General features: G+C 39.8%; 1 protein-coding gene across 1 annotated transcript in view; it reads left to right on the top strand.

The window, feature by feature from the left end:
* LOC106881549 (dynein axonemal intermediate chain 4) overlaps positions 1–21,230 on the top strand; it is a 28,836-nt gene that overhangs the window by 885 nt on the left and 6,721 nt on the right. The window contains exons 2-17 of the mRNA XM_089361851.1: positions 960–1,077; positions 1,691–1,774; positions 3,057–3,118; positions 4,031–4,107; positions 4,917–5,095; positions 5,536–5,643; positions 6,127–6,193; positions 8,007–8,129; positions 11,462–11,592; positions 12,260–12,362; positions 13,514–13,650; positions 15,569–15,655; positions 16,240–16,317; positions 18,734–18,807; positions 19,717–19,874; positions 20,714–20,846. Coding sequence (XP_089217977.1) covers positions 960–1,077; positions 1,691–1,774; positions 3,057–3,118; positions 4,031–4,107; positions 4,917–5,095; positions 5,536–5,643; positions 6,127–6,193; positions 8,007–8,129; positions 11,462–11,592; positions 12,260–12,362; positions 13,514–13,650; positions 15,569–15,655; positions 16,240–16,317; positions 18,734–18,807; positions 19,717–19,874; positions 20,714–20,846 — 1,719 coding nt within the window. The remainder of the gene's footprint in view (positions 1–959; positions 1,078–1,690; positions 1,775–3,056; positions 3,119–4,030; positions 4,108–4,916; positions 5,096–5,535; positions 5,644–6,126; positions 6,194–8,006; positions 8,130–11,461; positions 11,593–12,259; positions 12,363–13,513; positions 13,651–15,568; positions 15,656–16,239; positions 16,318–18,733; positions 18,808–19,716; positions 19,875–20,713; positions 20,847–21,230) is intronic.

Below are 21,230 nucleotides of genomic sequence, written 5' to 3'. Positions count from 1 at the left end.
ATGTTTGTGCAAATAAGCGGTCGCCTCCCTGGCACTTGTGCCAGTGGCACGTGAAAAGACATTCGAGCAAGATTGTTGCCAGTGCCGATGGACTGGCTCTAAATAAGTACCTGGTACTTACCATTAGAATAAGTACCAGGCTTACAAAAAAAAAAAAACAAATAATAAGTACTAGAGTGGATTCATCATTCAACTAAAAGTTCTTCAAGGTGGTACCCCAGTATGGCCACAGTTAAATGACTGAAACAAGTAAAAGATAAAATGTATATATATATATATATATATATATAATAATATTATTAGGGACAAAATCCAAAATTACAGGTAAAAAACTCAATTAAAATCATCTTTACTTTATATTATACTCATTTATTGTGCTTTTAATTATTAATTTTTCTATATGTGATAGTGGATTTTCATCGATGAGTTCTTGAAAATTGGTTATTTTCCCTAAAACTATATATATATATATATATATATATATATATAATCATCATCATTTAACGTCTGCTTTCCATGCTGGCATGAGTTGGATGGTTTGACTGAGGACTGGCGAGCCAGATGGCTGCACCAGGCTCCAATCTGATCTGGCAGAGTTTCTACAGCTGGATACCCTTCCTAACGCCAACCACTCCGAGAGTGTAGTGGGTGCTTTTACGTGCCACCAGCACGAGGCCCAGTCAGATGGTACTGGCAATGGCCTTGCTCAAATGGTGTTTTTTACATGCTACCTGCACAGGAGCCAGTCTGGCAGCACTGGTAACAATCACGCTGAAATGGCGCTTTTTACTTGCCACTGGCACAAGAGCTAGTCAGCGGCCCTGGCAACGATCACGCTCGGATGGTGCTCTTAATGTTCCACTAGCATGGATGCCTAAATGTATTTAGCGAAAATAGCAAACCTTTATTTATCCCTTTATTTATTGTTGGTTTCACTTTCCCTTTCAAATGAATCACAGACTAATGAGTGGAAGCAGAGGAGGCAGCCGCTCTGTGGCACCTGTGCGGAGCAGATTTATGTCTAACCCAATGCCACCCAGATTTGAAAAGATAAACACCTATATAAAACATCCCCATGTAAGTTGATTCTTCTTCTTCTTCTCCTCCTCCTCCTCCTCCTCCTCCTCCTCCTCCTCCTCCTCCTCATCATCTTCCCCCCTCCTCATCTTCCCCCTCCTCATCTTCCCCCCTCCTCATCTTCCCCTCCCCCTCATCTTCCCCTCCCCCTCATCTTCCCCTCCTCCTCACCTCCCCTCATCTTCCCCTCCTCCTCACCTCCCCCTCCCCCTCATCTTCCCCTCCCCTCATCTTCCCCTCGTCCTCATCTTCCCCTCCTCCTCATCTTGACCTGTTGACCTGTCCAATCCATGCCAGTATGGAAAAAGGGATGTTAAATGATGATGCTTTCGTCCAAAAATTGTAAATCTTTTCTAAGAGAGCCCACTGATAGAAAATAGCTTGCCTGCTAAAGTTGCTGCTGGTCTGTTTCAGTGCATACTTCATCAAGTTGGATAAGGTTTAACATGATTAGGTGTCTGTCTTTGCAAACATAATGCCACTCATGTTAAATCTTTTTCAATTAAGAGAAGTTTACACTGGAGCAAAGTAGTGGCCATTTTAACAGGCAAGTTATTTTGCTTGAATAGGCTACCTTAGTGAACTTCTCTAATCTTTGTTATTTACATTGTAGCTATTTAATGAAAACAACATTGATGTAACTCCTCTACCACTGTTAGGAAAACGTAGTAATGTAATTGAAGGTGAAGCTGTAACTGTAAGTAATTACTTTGTAAATATTCTTGCTTTTTTGTTAATTCTACCAGAACTGTTTACTTGTCTTTCACTGTGTGGAAACATCAGCATTTTTGTACTCATGCATGTGTGTAAGTATGTATGTGTGTACATTGGATAACAAAGTCATTAATGCATAGAAAGACTCATATGCTACCACTGGGATGCTTTTGATGTATAAATCAGACTGATATTGAGAAACCCAATCATGACAGGTAGGTTGAGTAACCACTTAAATTCTTTTGATGATAGGAAAAAATAACCTAATACATCTTTAGCAAAATTTATCTGGGACTTGAAAGATAGGAGTATTGGTTTCAAATTTTGGCACAAGTCCAGCATTTTTGGAGGAGGGGGTAAGTAGATTACATCAAACTCAGTACTCATCTGGTACTTATTTTATCAACCCTCAAAAGAATGAAAGATAATGTAGACCTTGGTGGAATTTGAGTGCAGAATGTAAAGATGGAGGAAATGATGCTGAGCATTTTGCTTGATGTGCTAATGATTCAGCCAGCTTGCTATATTTCAAGGACCATTATATGAACCTGCACTTCCATATAAAGGAGGCGGGAGTAACTGTAATTTATGTTGCATAGAAACACTTGAAATACTGGGATGTAAATCAGGATCAATTAACTAACATAATGAATTGTTACTGTGGTGCACACATTAGATTGATAGAACTTTTTTAAAAAATTCTGTTTACTAGACTTATGAATAGTATAGGAATATGTAACCTATTTCATTAGGCAACTTTTAATCCAGAACCGTTATGATTTTGCCACTTGCAAAAGGTTGGTAGTGTTCATCTAAAAAGTACCAGTGTTCACACAAAACAAAGCAATGACAAGTCTGCAACTAAAATCACATGGGACATTGAACAGAGATTGTAAAAAAAAAAAAAGTCTTAAGACTGAAAACTAATGAGACAGGGACAAAAAACTGGTACAACAAAACAAGAACAAATAAATGTAGAATGTAAGCAAAGGTGTTTTTTTGACTCAAGATAGAGGCAGACACAGAAAATACAAGTGTAGGTAGCATATTTAAGGATTTGTGTCTGGCTTTACAATCTTAGCAGAGAGAAATATTGAAGATGTGTGGCTAGGGTGATGTTTGTGGAGACAAATGGCTGACAGGAAGGAGTGTTGGATTAGTAGCAACAGGTAACATGAAAGTGAAAGAGAGTGAATGAAAAGGAGATAGAGTGAGAGGAAGTTAGAAAGTGAGAAATACACAACTCTATGTCTTTTTTTCTCCAGCCTCCTGAGAGTGCACCTGGCATAACAGCATCTTCAAATGTGAGTGGTGGTCCTTTTTCAAGGTAAGTCATCACTCTCAGTCACATTGACACTTACTGAAGTTTGTTAATTAGGGGGTATTCACTTCTTTCTCATTCCTGCATCATCTTACACCATCTTCATAATTATTATCACTGGAACACCATATCACCAATCAAAATCAAATGTCAGGTTGCACTTGAGCAGTACTGTATCATGTAACCCAGTACAATCTCTTGCACGGCCGGGCTGATGGCGACTAAACTAGCAACCCCTTGAAACTTGCTAGATGAGGCAGGTGATTTTTGGACACCCCTATGGGACAAAAAAAAAAACAATAAAACTAAACCCATCAAAGAGCAGAAGAATTCGTCAGAGTCAATGACCATTCAAGAGTATGTAGATACGTATGTATCATTCATGTGTATATATTCTTTTGCACTTTGTAATTTTATATTCTTTGATAGTCTCATATCCACATGGGAGAAAGTCCTAAGTAGACAACATACTTGTCAATAGAAAATGGAAGAACTCTCTTTGAACTGTTGAAGCCTATAATAGTTTTGCAAGCATCAGTTCTGACCACAGAGTTTTAACTGTAAGCTTGTGTTTAAGTGTAACTCCAAAGAGAAATCCTCTATTGCAATGATTTACAGGAACTGTAGACTATTGCATGAGTCAGACAGAATCTGTTGAAGCAGATTTTCTACTGCCAGATACCCTTCTTCTTACCAACCCAATAATGGTTCCAAACAAGGTAATATTTTCCCATAAATAGATATGTTTTTCAGCAAAGAGTAGAAATGAATAACTTTACTTGTTTCCAGATGAGGCTCGTTTACAACCATCGTGTGATGTCTAGACAAGGTTATACATACATATATATGTACATAAACTAAAATGAAACAAACGAAACTATGTTCTTGAAACATTTGCTCTACTTACTGATTTTCCAGATCTATATTTAATACAACTTCTCACCATGATCGCATTGAAGAGTTTATTGAGACTGAAGATATTCCATCCTGGGAAGGTATTATTGTTATTATAATTATTAGTATTATTAAGTGAGAGAGCAGTGCGTGCCATCAAAATGACACTGGGGTAAAATATACGAAGCCCAGTATACCCATCATGACTACCCATCTGATAAGGGTACACCAGGCACATGCATTGAGGTCAACTTTGCCTTTCATCCTTTCAGGGTCGATAAATTAAGTATCAGTGAAACACTGAGGTCAATGTAATCAGCTAGTCCCCTCTCCCCCAAATTTCAGGCCTTGTGCCTACAGCAGAAAGGATTATTATTATTATTATTATTATTATTATTATTATTATTATTATTATTACCTTTGCACAGCTTCTAATGCTGGAGATGTACTGCATTGTTAGCTGCTCACTACCAGTGAACTAAGGTAACACCTCTTATTTTTCGAGCACCTTCAGGAGTATTCAAGTTGTTCCAAGCAGTGCTGTTTTCTGCAAGTGCTCCACCCTTATTGCAGCCCCTATTTGTTCCATGTGCTCCTCGATATTTTTGCTCACTGTTCCCAGGGCTCTGACAATTATTGGTACTACTGCTACCTTTTTCATCGACCACAACTGCTTAACTTCCCAAGCTAACCTGTCATATCTCTTGACTTTTCTTTCTTTCTTATCACATACCTTGTTGTCTGCTGGGCATGCTATGTCTATTATCCTGCATAGTTTGTTTTCTTTTTCAATTAAGACTATGTCTAGCTTCCTATTCTCTATTACATGGTCACACTGAATCATAAATCCTTTAGGATATTTGCAATAAATGAAAAGAAAAACAAGATCAATCTCAATTTCTATTTACAGTTGTTGTAGAAAAATCGGAGTCACCCACAGTTCTTAGAGAAACTGATTTAACAAAGGAAGTTGAAATACATCTGAAAGAGACAGAGACATTCATGTTGTTTGAACTAATCTCAACTTGTGTTCAGCAAGATACTGAAGAAGCAAAACTGGTTATGAAAAGGAATGCCCTGTATCATGAGGTAAAGAGATATCATATAATTGTAGGGCCAAATTTGGATAACATCCTCTGTTAATGCATGGCTAGTGTACTCTTATCAGACGGGTAGTCATGATGGGTATACTGGGTTTCTTATATTTTATCCCAGTGTCACTTTGATGGCATGCACTGTTCTCTCACTCAATAATAATAATAATAATAATAATAATAATAATAATAATAATAATAATAATAATAATTTCGTTATTGTTGTATTTATTGAATTTTTTTTATCAACATTTTAACTTTTTATTCAACTCTACCATTACCTATATTTCATCAACATTCTACTCTCAATAAAGACCCACTTTATCAATTTAGCATTTAATGACAACTTTGAAAATGATATTCCTGATTGCTTTTTATGAACCCCATTTCATATTCTTTCTTTAATATATTTTCATTTTTATTGAATTATTTCAGTTGGTGAAGAACAGAGTCGGCAACGATCGTTATGTATCGAAGGGGGTTAACACCTTCAATGACCCCCGCAAACTGAAGCTTGTACAGACTCTGCCTATCAAACATTTGGTTAGTAGAAATTTGTTTTCATATATTTCTCATGTTATTAACCCTTTCGATACCAACCTGCCTGAAACTACCCCTGGCTCTGTAGTACAAACGTTTTGTTTTCAAAAGTTCTGAATTAAAATCTTCCACCAAACCTGAAATTGCTGGCCTTGTGCCAAAATTTGAAACTGTTAGTATTATTATGATTGAAGGTGGGAAGTTGGCAGAATCATTAGCATGCTGGATGAAGAATGCTTAGCTGCGTATCTTCTGGTTTTATGGTTTGAGTTCAAATACTGTTGCTCTGGCTCTTTGCATTGTAAGTACAGTTCCTATTGGGGTCAACCTTACCTTCCATCCTTTTGGAGGGATCAATAAAATAAAGCACCTGTCAAATACTGGGTTCACTTTAATCAACTAACCACTTCCCCCAAATTTCTGATCTTGTGCTTATAATGAGAATGGATATTATTACCAAAAAGTGAATTTTTTTCTTTATTCCAGGATCAAAGTGTACAGGTTTCTAGTTGGGATATGTATGACAGATATCGATTGAAAAAAAGGGACAGTGGTAAGTTCCATTTATCCCTTATAAAATAGTACAAGAAACAAGACAGTGTTCTTCTCTCATTCTCTCTCCTACATTACTTCTCCATCAATAACGGTTCCTTCTGAACCAGCAGCACGAGAGGATTGCCTTAGGTCGGTACAGTTAATGTGTAATTTTATTTTAGCTCATTCCTCATAAATGAGATGTGTATTTATTCAGAATGAGGAAAGCATATTCACCACCGATATGGAAGACAAGAAAGTAGCTTAGAAGTGCTATTGTGAGAGGATTAAAAGGGGGCTACCTTATGCTCACCCTTCAGAAGGCCCAGCAATTCAAGTTGACAGCAGCATTGTGAATAAAGCAGTCAAGGACATGAAGAAAGGGAAAGCTGCAGCTCCATAAGAGATAGTTGTAGAGATGGTCATCAAGGTAGGATTCCATCAAGGTTCAGTCCTCAGCCCTCTCTTATCTATCATAGGCCAACAGGCCATTATTGAAGAGTTTAAGACTCACTTTTCATGGAGACGCATATATGTTGATGCTCTAGTTCTCATTGCTGAATCTATAAGGGACTTAGAAAAGGAATTCCATGCTGGAGGCTAAACCTAGATTTGAGAGGTTTTGAGGTAAATATGAATGTTTTAGTAAGTAGGAAAGAGGTCAGGACCCTGGTAACCTCAGAGAAATGTCCTTGCTTAATATGCAGAAAAAGAAGAGGTATATATATATATATATATATATATATATATATATATATATATGTATATATATAGGGAGAATTCACAAAAAACAAAAGACGACGACAGGTGGTGTAGAAAACAAGCAAATGTATTAGTATATATATATATATATATATTTGACAGGAATGGCAAACAAAGAAAGAAAGAGACCTCGATATTATGCAAATAGAGGAATTTATATGTAAAAATATGTGACACTTATTCAGTAGCCATGATAAAACTTTGAGTTTCGGATGCCAGGGTGTGGGGTCCATGCTAACATCTCTTTAGTTATCCAGCCATTGAAAATTCCTTTGAAAAATTTTTCCACGGAATTTTCAATGGCTGGATAACTAAAGAGATGTTGGCATGGACCCCCCACCCTGGCATCCGAAACTCAGAGTTTTATCATGGCTACTGAATAAGTGTCACATATTTTTACAGATATATATATATATAATACATTGAAAGTGAAGTTCGATGTTGCTTGCAATGTTACACAACCAAACTGGCAGATAATGGGAAAATACTTTGAAAGTAAAGTGCCCCTGAAATGTGAATCCAAATGGCTTTGAATTAATTTAACTCTTATCTTTAGCAAAAGTGGTGCTAGTCAGTACCCTCTGTCACTTTTGCAACCTCTATTAATTTTGCCTACACAGACACACACACACACACACACACATACATGTATGTATGTCTACATTAGGCATGTAACTTTGCTGTGGGTGTTTGGATTCACTGCTTAGTACCTTGAGCAGGCGTCATGTCTTCTGCTAGGCTTCTGAGCTCAATTGGGCCCTGTTGGTGGATTTACTGGATTGCTGCTGAGTAGGTGGTCCATTGTGTGTGTGTTTCGACATCATGTGATAGTTGTAAATGAGCATCACTGTCATACATGTGGTGTTGTTTGTTTCCAGTTTTCCATGGTGAAATATTTCCTTCTTTGGGAACGAGGGGGGGGGGGGCTGGTGACTAGAATAGCCTCCAGCTGTAGAAAATCTACCTCACCAAATTCGTCTCACTCATGTATAGTGAAGTGGACATTAAATAATGGTGTGGTGATGGTATTAATTTTCATTCTCAAACAAAATGCGTTTCTTTAATTTCAGTGAGGAAAGATAATCTAGAATATGAAGATTGGATAGAAAATGTCAGTTTTCTGGATGAAAGCAGCATGAAAAAAGGAGACCAACAAACATTTGATGAATCGTATGGCTCTAGAAAATCTGAAGGTAGAGTCTTGCATTTTTGACACTGCTTATCACAAATTAAGGTACCTTTTAATAATTGGGTTTTGTTTGGCAAACCTTCGTATGAAATTACTTGAGTGGAGTTCAGTCTGTTGCAAATATATGTGCCAGTCTCCTAACAGGAGTTAACTGTGCTCCTATGGTGTACAACAGCATCCATATTTCCTTAGATGTCAAAATCTATAACGAAACCTGCTGGACAATTGTTTTTTTCTTCTAACATCTGTGAACTGCAATCCAATCTAGACCCCTATCCATCACTTCTTGCTGACATGCAAGTAACTCATCCTTTCTTCCTCTCCTTGAAAGCAACGAATCTCTCAACCCTTATCCTTTCGACCACTTCTGTTCTCAAATGTCATTCTGAAAGGTGGTGTCTGCACACATATCGATTGTACTTACTTTTTTCTTCTACATATCAGCAACAAAGACCTCTAGTTACTCTGATTCCCCACCCCTAAGTTACTCTAGTTCCCCACCCCTAAGTTACTCTGGTTATTTTCTCTCTCCCTCTCCTAATACATTAGTTTTCTCTGCCACGCTCTGAATCTTTTCAATTGTTAACTCTGGCTATATTTCTTCCTGCATTGAGGACATCTACATCACTGAATGCAGAGGCACATGCATCAGTGGTTAGGGTGTTGGACTTACGATAGTAAGATTGTGGTTTCAATTCCTGGACTGGGTGATGCATTGTGTTCTTGAGCAAAACACTTCATTTCACATTGCTCCAGTCCACTCAGCTGGCAAAAATGGGTAATTCTGTGACAGACTGGTATCCCATCCAGCAGAAAATATATATATTTGTCAAAGAAACCAGGAAACTAGCCCTGTGCTCCTTAGGAAGTCATGTGGACTAACAATATCGCTGAGTAGCTTGTCTTTGGTTACTTCAACATCCACAACTACTTCTGATTCTCACATTCATTCCATACTATTGTTGTTGGTAGAGGAACCAAATTTTCTATTTTCAGTTCTTCACATCAACTCTCATTGTACTCCTGATTGGACACAGGTCATTCCTCCAAGCACTTGAATCGTTATTCTTCCTTTTAAAGTCAACAACTGCCAAATTATTTATCACTGTCTCTACATCTCTCAAGTCATCTAAGGACTTATGGACTAACATCTACACGATTGGAAAGTTGAACCATGAACTATTATGCTTCTTTTTTCTTCTCTTTCTTCTTTTTTCTTCTCTTTCTTCATTTTTCTTCTCTTTCTTCTTTTTTCTTCTCTTTCTTCTTTTTTCTTCTCTTTCTTCTTTTTTCTTCACCTCTTTATTCTTTTTCTCCTGTCCTCTACGTTGCCGTTTCATTAATCTGTACCCTTCTCATTTTCCCTATTTGTCTCTGAGGATAGAACATCCCATTCCTTGGGATATCCCAGAAACAGCTGTAAGACTTTGAATTTTGCCGATCATTTTTTCTACTCTAGGCAAAGGCCCGAAATTTTTGGGGAAGGGGCCAGTCGATTAGAACGACCCAGTACGCAACTGGTACTTAATTTATCGACTCCGAAAGGATGAAAAGCAACGTTTGTTGTCTTGTCCTCTTTAACACTTACACACCATATCTATATAGACATCCTACACTCTATTCCTATCATTACGGTCAACATCCACACTTCGTCGTCTTCGTATTGTTTCTACTCAGTTACTCTCCGTTTAGATTTTATCCAGTTGACGTTAGTGTCGGAGTTATCTCCCTTACACTTGAACTGTCTTCATCTTCCTGGCTTTATCAACGATATTTACGCTTCAGAACGAAGCAATTATTTGTTAATAGTCGAAGAATTGCTGACATGTGTTCTACCAACTACTACTTAACAGAATATGTGTGTGTGTGTGTTTGGAGGTGCGCTCAATATTGTAGAAGATGACAAATTTTCTACATAATTTTTACATATTTCAAATAGTTTTCTTTATTGGTGCCAGTTTGATTATGTGTTAAGAGGTTTGTTTCCCGACCTCAGGGTTCCGACTTCAGTCGCACTGCGTGACACCTTGGACAAGTGTCTTCTGCTATAGCCTCAGGCCGACCAATGGCATGACAGTGGATTTGGTAAAGAGCAATTTAAACTAGCTCGTGTGTGTGTTCATCTCTACCACTGCTGGTTTGTTTACGTTCCTGTAACCTAGCGGTTCGGCAAAAGTGACTGATAGTGTCATCTAAACCCTTCAGTGCCCCAGCATGGCTGCAGTCCAACGACTGAAACAAATAGATAAACGATAAGAAATACAACGAAAGGTGTTTATTATTATTATTTTATGTTTGACTTTTGTTTTGCATTTGTACAAGTTGGATCCAAGTCTCACCCAGAGACCTCAAGAGACAACAAGTTAGAAGTTCATGTAGGTGTTATGCCTAGGGTACCATATATTTGTATTTGTACAGTTTTGTTCAAGTGAATGTTTAAGAAACCATAAGAAAATTATGTGTTTGCTTTAAAATTTGAGATCACATAGACAGTATTTTACGTAGGATATGGGCAGTTCCCATGAGCACTATTTTTTGAACTTCAGCCATTTTGGGGTTTCCTGGAATCTGATCTAGGTAGTAATCAGCCCGTTTTGCTTATTATTATTATTATTATTATTATTATTATTATTATTATTAAAGTGACGAGCTGGCAGAATCGTTTGCAAAACCCAAAGTACAAATACTAAACCTAAATAATTACAAAACAAAACAAAGGTTTCATTATAGAAGCAGTCATTCCTTGCCTTATCCCTTGTAAGGGAAAATTTTCAGATGGCGAAAGAACTGAGCACAAACTAAATCAAGGTAGCCTCTATGAAGTTGTTTGACTTGTTAGAAATAGCAGCTAAATTACCCCTCAAATTACTGTATTAGTAAACAAAGATAACGTTGGATAATGTAGTCACTTATAGTATTTAAAGACTGGATGGTCATAGTTAGAACTTAACTGATCATAAGTCAGCTTGGTCAAGGTTGACCTGAAACCAAACAGCAACAACAACTGGTTAAGAAGCCAATAACATGGTTCCGGGCTCAGTCTCATTGCATGGCATCTTGGTCAAGTGTCTTCTAATATATTCTTGGTCCGACTAAAGCCTTTTGTGTGGATTTGGTAGACGGAAACGGAAAGATGTCTGTCATATATACAGGGTTGGCCAAAAGTCACCTGACAGTAAATCAAAACCATCAATCTCATTGTGTAGCACCTTGGGCAAATGTCTTCTACTGTAGCCCAACCATGTGGTTGGGAAGCAAACTTCTTACTGCACAGTCACACCTGTGCCTATTAATTGAAATGAATGTCTACAGTGTCCCTGTCATTGTTTTTCTCAGGTTCTGACATTCTGAAATCCACTTTGATGTCTTCACTAAATTCGAGTATATCATCTCAGACCAAAGTTACCAAACTGGCCAAAGAAATAACAATGGATGAACCTGTGAAAATTGATGAAGTGATATTACAGGTAAATACAACATATATATTTCACCAGGCGCAATGGCCCAGTGGTTAGGGCAGCGGACTCACGGTCATAGGATCGTGGTTTCGATTCCCAGACCGGGTGTTATGAGTGTTTGTTGAGCGAAAACACCTAAAGCTCCACGAGGCTCCGGCAGGGGGTGGTGGCGAACCCTGCTGTACTCTTTCTCTCACTCTTACTTCCTGTTTCTGTTGTGCCTGTAATTCAAAGGGTCGGCCTTGTCGCACTGTGTCACACTGAATATCTCCGAGAACTACGTTAAGGGTACACATATCTGTGGAGTGCTCAGCCACTTGTACGTTAATTTCACCAGCAGGCTGTTCCTTTGATCGGATGAACTGGAACAGATACCAGTCATTGAATTTGGTTCAATTACGATTTATAATGATGATGATGATGCAATAGTTTTATTTTTATAGCATGCTTTCACTTCGCCCAGTAGTGCAATCTTCTGTATGTTCTCCTCCATTTTCTCATTGCTATATGTATGTATATATATATATATATATATATATATAAAGTGACTCTGTGACCAGGTCTCTTGAATTACGGTTCTGGTGCACACGTACACATGCATACATGCACACATTCATGTGCACATGCACATACCATATGCACGTATATATTTAGTAGATGTTTATATTTATTTCAGAGTATGAATTTTGTAAGGGATCTATTCGTGATGGAGAGAATAATCAATTTGAATACTTACCAACCGAAACTAGCCAAGTACCGCAACTTACCAGTCAGTTTTAGTGAGTATTTCATGCACTTCATAAAACCTCCTCCTGCTGCTGCTGCTGTTGCTTCTCTTCTTCTTGCTCCTCCTCCTCCTCCTCCCCTCCTCCCCTCCTCCCCCTCCTCATCCCCCCTCCTCCCCTCCTCCTCCCCTCCTCCTCCCCTCCTCCTCCCCTCCTCCTCCCCCCCTCCTCCCCCCTCCTCCCCTCCTCCTCCCCTCCTCCTCCCCTCCCCCCTCCTCCCCCCTCCTCCCCTCCTCCTCCCCTCCTCCTCCCCTCCTCCCCTCCTCCTCCTCCCTCCTCCTCCCCTCCTCCCCTCCTCCTCTCCTCCCCCTCCCCCTCCCCCCTCCCCCCTCCTCCACCTCCCCCTCTCCCCCTCCCCTCCTAATCTCCCCCTCCCCTCCCCCCTCCTCCCCTCCCCATCCTCCCCTCCCCATCCTCCCCTCCCCCTCCTCCCATCCCCCTCATCCCATCCACCCTCCCCCTCCTCCCCCTCCCCCTCCTCACACCTCCCCTCCCCCTCCTCCTCTTCCCCTCCCCTCCCCCTCCCCTCCCCCCATCCCATCCCTCCCCCTCCCCATCCCCTCCTCCCATCCCCCACCCCCATCCGCAACACCTCACCCCCTCCTCCCTCCTCCACATCCCACCTCCCCTTCCCCTTCCCCACCCTCCTCCCCGCCCATCCTCTCCTCCCCTCCTCCCCTCCCCTCCCCTCCTCCCCTCCCCTCCCCTCCTCCCCTCCCCTCCCTCCTCCTCTTTCCCCCTCCTCCCTCCCCCTCCCCTCCCCCTCCTCCCCAAAGGTCACACTGTCAGTTGTATGGCATAGAACAGTTCTAACTTAGGGATTGATAGAATAAGTACCAGGCCTGTCAGCTCCGGTCAAACTGTCCAACCCTTGCCAGCATGGACAATGGACATTAAATGGTGATGATGACGACGATGTCGCAAATAACCAGCAGGTTTATCAAAAATCAATCATTAGCAATGGAAGCAAAGGTATCCGTATTAAGTTGGATCTTTGATATTGATAATGCTTCTTCTGTTCCTAATAATTAATACATTGTTGATTTTATTTACTTTGATAAATCATTATTTTGGTTCGTTAAGATTTGTTTGTTTCACACAATTCTATAAAACTTTATAACAAACGGTTAACTGTTATACGCTAGGTGTTGATTCTTCCGAAGCGGAGGAATCTGCTAGTGAAACGGACCTGTCACCAAACTTGCAGAAACTCTGGTCCTTCACCTGCCCACTGACCAAAGGTCACACTGTCAGCTGTATGGCATGGAACAGTTCTAACTTAGTGAGTATTATTACTGCTTTCTTTGCTTTCTTCAGTGCTGTTGTACTCGTCTCCGTCATTGTTGTTGTTGTTGTCATTGTCATCATCATCATCATCATCATCATTGTTATCATAACTAGCATATACACTTGGGTATATTCTTTTACTTGTTTCAGTTATTAAGCTGCGTCCATGCTGGGGCACCTCGTTGAAGAATGTTTTGGCTGAATGAATCAACATCAGTACTTATTTTTTTTTAAAGCCTGGTACTTATTCTATCAGTCTCTTTTGCTGAACCGCTAAGATATGGGGCTGTGAACACACCAACACTGACTGTCAAGTAGTGGTGGGAGACAAACACAAACACACACACACACACACACACACATACACACACAAATGCACAAATATATATATATATATGTTAATTCTCTAAATGAAGTATTAACAGTAACTGCACGATGAAGTGTAGTATATTGCCACTTAAGTGTGGCTGACCCCTAGGGGTGGATGTTACTGTTGCTTTTAGCCCCAGGAGGACATCTCCAGCTGGCTTATCGACACACTACTGTGTCCTGTTTGCCAAGGGAAGTTATCCTTCCCATCATGATCTGTAGCACGAACGGACCCAGGTTTCAGGGTTATTTCCCTTTGTCAGCGTCCGATAGCCACTGATCTTTGATGAGAGAGATAAATTCTTGGCAATCTTATATATACTTTTCCAGTGAAATTCTTCACTGATATCGAAAAGGTGAAAACAAGGGCTTCTTTCAGTTTCCTTCTACCAAATCCACTCACAAGACTTTGGTCGGCCCAAGGCTATAGTAGAAGGCACTTGCCTATGGTACCATGCAGCAGGACTTGAAACCAAAATGGTGTAGGAGATAATAAGCTCAACTATCTCCCTGCTGTCACCAACATGTCTTTCCTTCTGTTTGTCACTGGGAACAATCTTTGCACAGATTTTGCACATGTTCACATCTTCATAAATAATTCTGTCTACAGTTATACCACACCAACTCCAAACCGTTTGCTTATTGTCCTTATCGACACACAACAGTCTTTATCCGGAAAATTGTGAATTTTCTTAATCACTCCTGATGTTGTGACATCCCTCTCCTCCTCACACCCCTCGTCATCTCCCACTTCCTCGAACCTCTTATGCCAGTAACAAACAAATGTTCAGCTTATACAAGTTAATCCATAAGCAGCAGTCTGGAACATTTCATAAGTTTCTCTCGCATTTTTGCCCAGTTCAACACAAAACTTCATTGCCTAGTGTGCTTCCAAATTGTCTTCATGTCCTGACTGCATCCTACAAACTGGTCAGCTGTAACAAGCAGTGTTTTGTAGGGTGTGTTCAAAGTGCTGTTATAGCCGTTGCCTTCAGTATAGAATATCAAAAGTTGGTAGGTCAGCTGATTAGATGTATTGTAATGATATACTGTGGAGGCGCAATGGCCCAGTGGTTAGGGCAGCGGACTCGCGGTCGGAGGATCGCGGTTTCGATTCCCAGACCGGGCGTTGTGTGTGTTTATTGAGTGAAACACCTAATCTCCACAAGGCTCCGGCAGGGGGTGGCGGCAACCCCTGTTGTACTCTTTCGCCCCAATTTTCTCTCACTCTTTCTTCCTGTTTCTTGAGTAATGCTGTGATGGACTGGCATCCCATCCAGCTGGCGGGGGGGGGGGGGGAACACGTATATCATAGAAACCAGGAAACCGGGCCCATGAGCTTGGCTAGGCTTTGAAAGGGTGAAAAAGAGAGAATGATATACTAAAATTACAATAATCTGGGACAGTTATAACTGCCTCTACTAACAAAAATGTCACACTTTCTAGAATGTACCTCATATAACTGTAGTAAGTGGCAAGAAATATAAAGCAGCACTATGGAAATAATCTCTACTAACAAGTCATTTTACTCTCTTGTTTCAAAGGATCTCATTGCTGTCGGATATGGAGAGTTTGAATTCAAGATCCAGAAGAATGGCCTTGCATGTTGCTGGTCCATGAAAAATCCTGAGGTAAGGAGGTTCAAATTGAAATTTTTTGAGTTCTCTCCCTTCTCTTTCTTAAAAAAATTTTCATTAATGTTAATAGCTTTTCATTATGAATTTCAGTTTCACTGGACTGAAAATGCTTTACGGTTCACTCCATTATTCTAGCTTACATGCTGTATATCCTCAAACATTGCTTGACTTTAATACTAGTACTGTCAGGTTAACATTATTCCATGGTGTTATTCTACTACAGTTGTTTAATAGCTGGAAAACTGAGGGCTGGGATGTAAATATTTGTGGTATTCATCCTTCATCATCTTTTCTGCTGGGTTGGCTATGTGATTCAGATGCCAGATAACTGGCTCCCAAAGACAGTCCTCTTCATCAACATTGAGACTGGATATAAGCATCATGGATGTCCAAAACTTCATTTTTGTGATCTTCACCAGAAGCGGTCTCTCATTTTATGCAGTGTCTATCCCTATTGATTGGAGTTCTTGGCTGTTAATCGGAAGGCATGAAGGGTTTACATCATGCATTATTTTCACATACATTATCGAGTAACAGCCATAACTAATGTTATTTTGTGTTACTTTTTTCTGTTTCAGTATCCCGAGAAAGTGTTCCCACACCGTTCAGGTGTTACAGCTCTTGATTTCTCTATAACTTACCCAAACCTTCTAGCGGTAGGTACATACTACAATTTTCTTGTTAATTCTTACAGCTTCATTTTCTGTTAAAGCAATTCTTAACGTCAACTTCTTAATGCCTCTTCTATTTTTTCCTAACCCCCATACTTACCGACAACAGCAATTAAAACTTTTTCTAATGCAATTCCCTTTTCTTCAACCATTAACACAACCAATTGCTCACATGCCTTACAGTTTCTCATTCAAACTACATAATATGCAGAATTGTCGCATTAATACAGTAGGGAGTTTTGAGGGAGATTTGGCTGCTATGGAAAGTTTCTAGGATGGTGAGGAATTACTTCCTAGAAGGTTCTGAGGAGGGGGGTGAAATACTTCCTAGGAAGTTCAAAGGAAGGGGAAGAGAAATTATTTCCCGGAAATTTCCGAGGAGGAAGAGGGGGCGAATTACTTCCTGGAAAGTTCCAAGGAAGGGGAGTAGGGGAGGAATTACTTCTTTGAAGGAAGGAGGGGCGAATTAATTACTGGAAAGTTCAAAGGAAGGGGAAGAGGTGGAAGGAACAACTTCCTGGAAAGTTCAGAGGGGAGGAAATACTTCTGGAAAGTTCTAAGGAAGGGTAGGAGGGGAAGAATTATTTCCTGGAAAGTTCCGAGGATCGAATTTCCTGGACAGTTCCGGGGATTAGCTACTTCCTGGAAAAGTTCCAAGGAAGAGCCACTACCTGTAAAGTTCCGGGGATGGGACTTCCTGGAAAGTTCCGATGATAGGATTTCCTGTAAAGTTCCGAGGATTAGCTACTTTCTGGAAAGTTCCAAGGACTTCCTGGAAAGTTCCAAGGACGTGATTTCTTGGAAAGTTCTGAGGATGGGATTTCCACATCATCCAAACAGGCCAGGTGAAACCGGGTTTAGCTGATATATATATATATATATATATATATATATATATATATATATATATATATATATACAGTTGTACCTTGGTTTTCGAACAACTCTGATCACGAATAAATCGTGCTTTTTCTCCTGTCTTTCTCATATTCATTTAATACAGTAGTACTTTGGTTTACAAATGCCTCTGAACACATATAAATCATGTTTTATATATATATATATACATGTATATATGATGGCCTTCCTTCAATTTCCATCTACCAAATCCACTAACAAGGCTTTAGTCAGCTCAAGGCTATAGTAGAAAGTGCCATGCTGTGGGACTGAACCTGGAACCATGTAGTTGGGAAGCAAGCTTCTTACTACAGAATCATGCCTATATATATGTATATATATATATATATATATATATATATATGTTAAATCTCTGAACGAGGTGTTAACAGTAACTGCATGGCAAATATACTTCACTATATATATATATATATATATATATATATATATATATATATACATACACACATACAATTCATATGGATATGGACAACTTTCTAATCCATACCAAAAAAATAATGATTACGAAGATAGAAATGATAGTTATGATGATGTGGTCATAAGCATAATATAAACAGTTGTGTTTGTGGCATTAATGATGACGATGACGATGATGGCAACAATAACGACAGTGATGGTAGTGGTGGTGGTGACGATGATGATGATGACGATAGCATTAATGACAACAGCGATGGTGTAGGTGGTGACGATGATGATGATGCCAGTGGCTGGTGATAATTTATTCCACGCATTACTTACTGATGCCTTTTTTTTTCCACATGAATAATTTATGCATTGGTTCACACTTTGGAAAGAACTATTTACATGAAATGGAACTGGCATCAAAAGATGCTGCCAACCTTGTCCCACCACCACCACCACCACCACCACCACCCCAGACTGCTTCATTATGCTGATTGTCTTCCAAATACACTCCATCATTTTATTTTCTTTCTTGTCTTAATTTACTGCTTGTTTATGAAACATGTTGTTACAATGAGATAACGGATCCAGGCAGCTGAGCTCTGGATGCAATATATCCAATGTCTGGTAAAACACTGGATTATCTACATCCTGAGTTCAGATCATCCTGGGATCAACTGTGGTTTTGGTTCTCTCTAGAGTTGATCTAGAAATGAAACTGAAATAAGGACTAGGGTTCATTCTACCCCTTTTCACTTGCAGATTTGTAACCTTGTGTCAATGCAATAAACTAATATTTGTTTATTTAATTTGCCTCGGAGTTTCAAATGTGTTGGAGAAGAGAGAAGAGCAACAGTCTTTCTCTCTCTCTCTCTCTCTCACCCCACCACACACAGGCACACACTAAGCCACATACACACACAGACACAGATACATACAGATGCACACATACCCACACACACACACACACACATACATACATACAGGCATGCACCCCCCACACAGGCACACACATGCACATATCGCCATATAGCATTGATGAGGAGTGTATATAAACATAAATTCTGTCTGTTATTTCCAGGTGGGTTTCTATGATGGTGGAATTGCAGTCTATGACATGAAACTAAAGACAAACACCCCAGTCCAAACTAGCTTGTAAGACATATTTTAATCTTGTCTTTATAATTTGTTGATGGTTTTTGTTTATTGTTTTGTTTTTTTCCTTGTTTTACACCCTCCCCCATTATTTTGGTAAGTATTTGAAAAACTGCACTTCATGACCTTTTTTCAGTGTCCCCCATAACTAGGTGGATCGAAGGGATGTAATTATCTTTTGATAGGAAGCTGGCCTGATTGTTTGTGTTGCAGGTCTTAGGATTTGAACCCCTTTTGCTGAATTGTCAGTTCAGTATTATGAATGAACCACAACTGAGTGTGCATTTAACATGTGCATGTTCCTGTTTATCGATTAATCAGCCTGCATGCAGATCATACCACTAAGTTTGAACAAAAGTGAATATCCTTGAAATTTGCACATTTTTCTCTTGTGATAAACCAAATCCGTGAAAATCTAAGTGCTGAAGTTCGAGACCACCACAGAGCACAGACATTCCACTTTTTGCTAAGCAAGCCAGAACAGTCACAGAGTTCTGATGGCACACAAAGTGTGAAGGAAGGATGGGAGAGGGCGTGACATCACGACGGGACTGGAAGCGGGACGACATGATATCATGTCAGGAAGTGATAGATTGAAGATGGCCTCTTTCTTATGGGGTCTGCAACGAGATCCAGATATGTGTAGGGAGCAGTTGTAGAGTAGGTCTGTTGGCCAGTGGTTGGGAGATCTTACACATGGTTACAAATGTGAGGTCTGGCTAGTTTTCCTGTGATCTGATGCTAGGAGGGATTATTGCCGATTGCAACTCAAGGCAAGAACAACTTTATTTTGTGCTTTACAACAACACAAAGAGAACACACCTTGGCTCTTGTTTCTGAAAGTCATGGGTGCTGTGTTGTTTTTTTGGTATTAACAACTATTTAATAGAAAATGTTTGTTATTTTCAGCCTGTCATCTCACAGACACACAGCAGCTGTGTCTGAAGTGAAGTGGATTGAACGAGATTCAGGATCAGAGATGTCTGAGAAAGTGGAATATCTCATCTCTATATCCAAAGATGGTCGGATCAGCTCTTGGGCAATCCTCAAAGGATTTGAATGTACTGGTGGGTGTGTTTGATATTCTTTTATTAGAGGGGGTGAGAAAGAAGAAATCATGCAAATTTCTTGGAGCAATAACAGAATAATTGTTAAGAATAATTTTTGGTTTGTAGTGGAACAGGAGAAAATATGAAAATTAACCCATTAAGTCCCAGAGTACTTAAATTTCTGAATATTACTTTAAAATTTTGACAGATGATTGAAAATATGTTAAGATAGTGGCTGGCATTAGGAAGGGCATCCAGCCATAGAAACCATGCCAAAACAGACAGTTGGAGCTTGGGCAGTTCTCTGGATTGCCAGCTATTGTCAAACCAACCAGCCTATGCCAGCATGGAAAACAGATGTTAATGATGGTGATGATGATGATGAAATAGTAGTGAAATAATAACAATCTTGCAACCAATGAGAATTTCTATGTGGTGGCTTAACATACTGGAAATAACAACTAAATTTCTGTGAAAACATCCTGTTTGAAAAGAAAGGAAGGACACATTGGACAATGAGTCTTAGTTGTGCAAAATAATGGGATGGTCGTAGCTAGGACATTTTTCATCTTTGATTTGCTTCCTCAACATTGATAACAACAACATACAACAGTAGCATAACTGGGGAGTCAGGGGTGGGGGGCAAGGTGGCACAGTCTACCCCAGGAGACATTTTCACTGGTGCAACACTTTTGGGTCTGCTGTAAAAGCACATATAAGCTGCACTGAAATAAAGGGCTGTAAACTCAAGTGCTGCCCCAGGGACACCCACTCAAGCCATGCCATTAACATTCGATTTGATTGTTTTATTCTAAGAGATTGTTCTGTTACTCTTTCTCCTTTTTTCCCTTTTTCAGACATGATGCATCTACGCCGTATTGGCCGTTCAGCCAAAGTTGGTCCAAAGTTACGGGAGAGGAGAGTGGAAACATATATATCAAGATATGCCTGTGGAACTTGTATTAGTTTCGAACCTGGCATCCCAAATATGTAAGTCTTCTATTTAAAAGGGTCACTACAATAGGTGCAGGTGTGACTGTGTGGTAAGAAGTTTGTTTCCCAACCACATGGTTCTAGGTTCAGTCCCACTTCTACTATAGCCTCAGGCCAACCAAAGCCCTGTGAGTTGATTTGGTAGATGGAAACTGAAAGAAGCCTGTCATATATATATATATAGATATATATATGTGTGTGTGTGTATCTGTGTATGTGTGTGTGTGTGTGTCCCCTCACCATTGCTTGACAACTGATGTTGGTGTGTTGATGTCCCTGTAACTTAGCAGTTCTGCAAAAGTGACTGATAGCGTATGTACTAGGCTTACAAAAAATAAGTCCCAGGGTCGATTTCTCCAACTGAAGCCCTTGTAGTGGTGT

The sequence above is a fragment of the Octopus bimaculoides genome, chromosome 13, assembly GCF_046866305.1.
Source record: "Octopus bimaculoides isolate indiv1 chromosome 13, ASM4686630v1, whole genome shotgun sequence".
NCBI classification, from domain to species: Eukaryota; Metazoa; Mollusca; class Cephalopoda; order Octopoda; family Octopodidae; genus Octopus; species Octopus bimaculoides.
The sequence above is the reverse complement of the archived record's forward strand: the minus strand, read 5'-3'. Positions and strand labels throughout refer to the sequence as shown.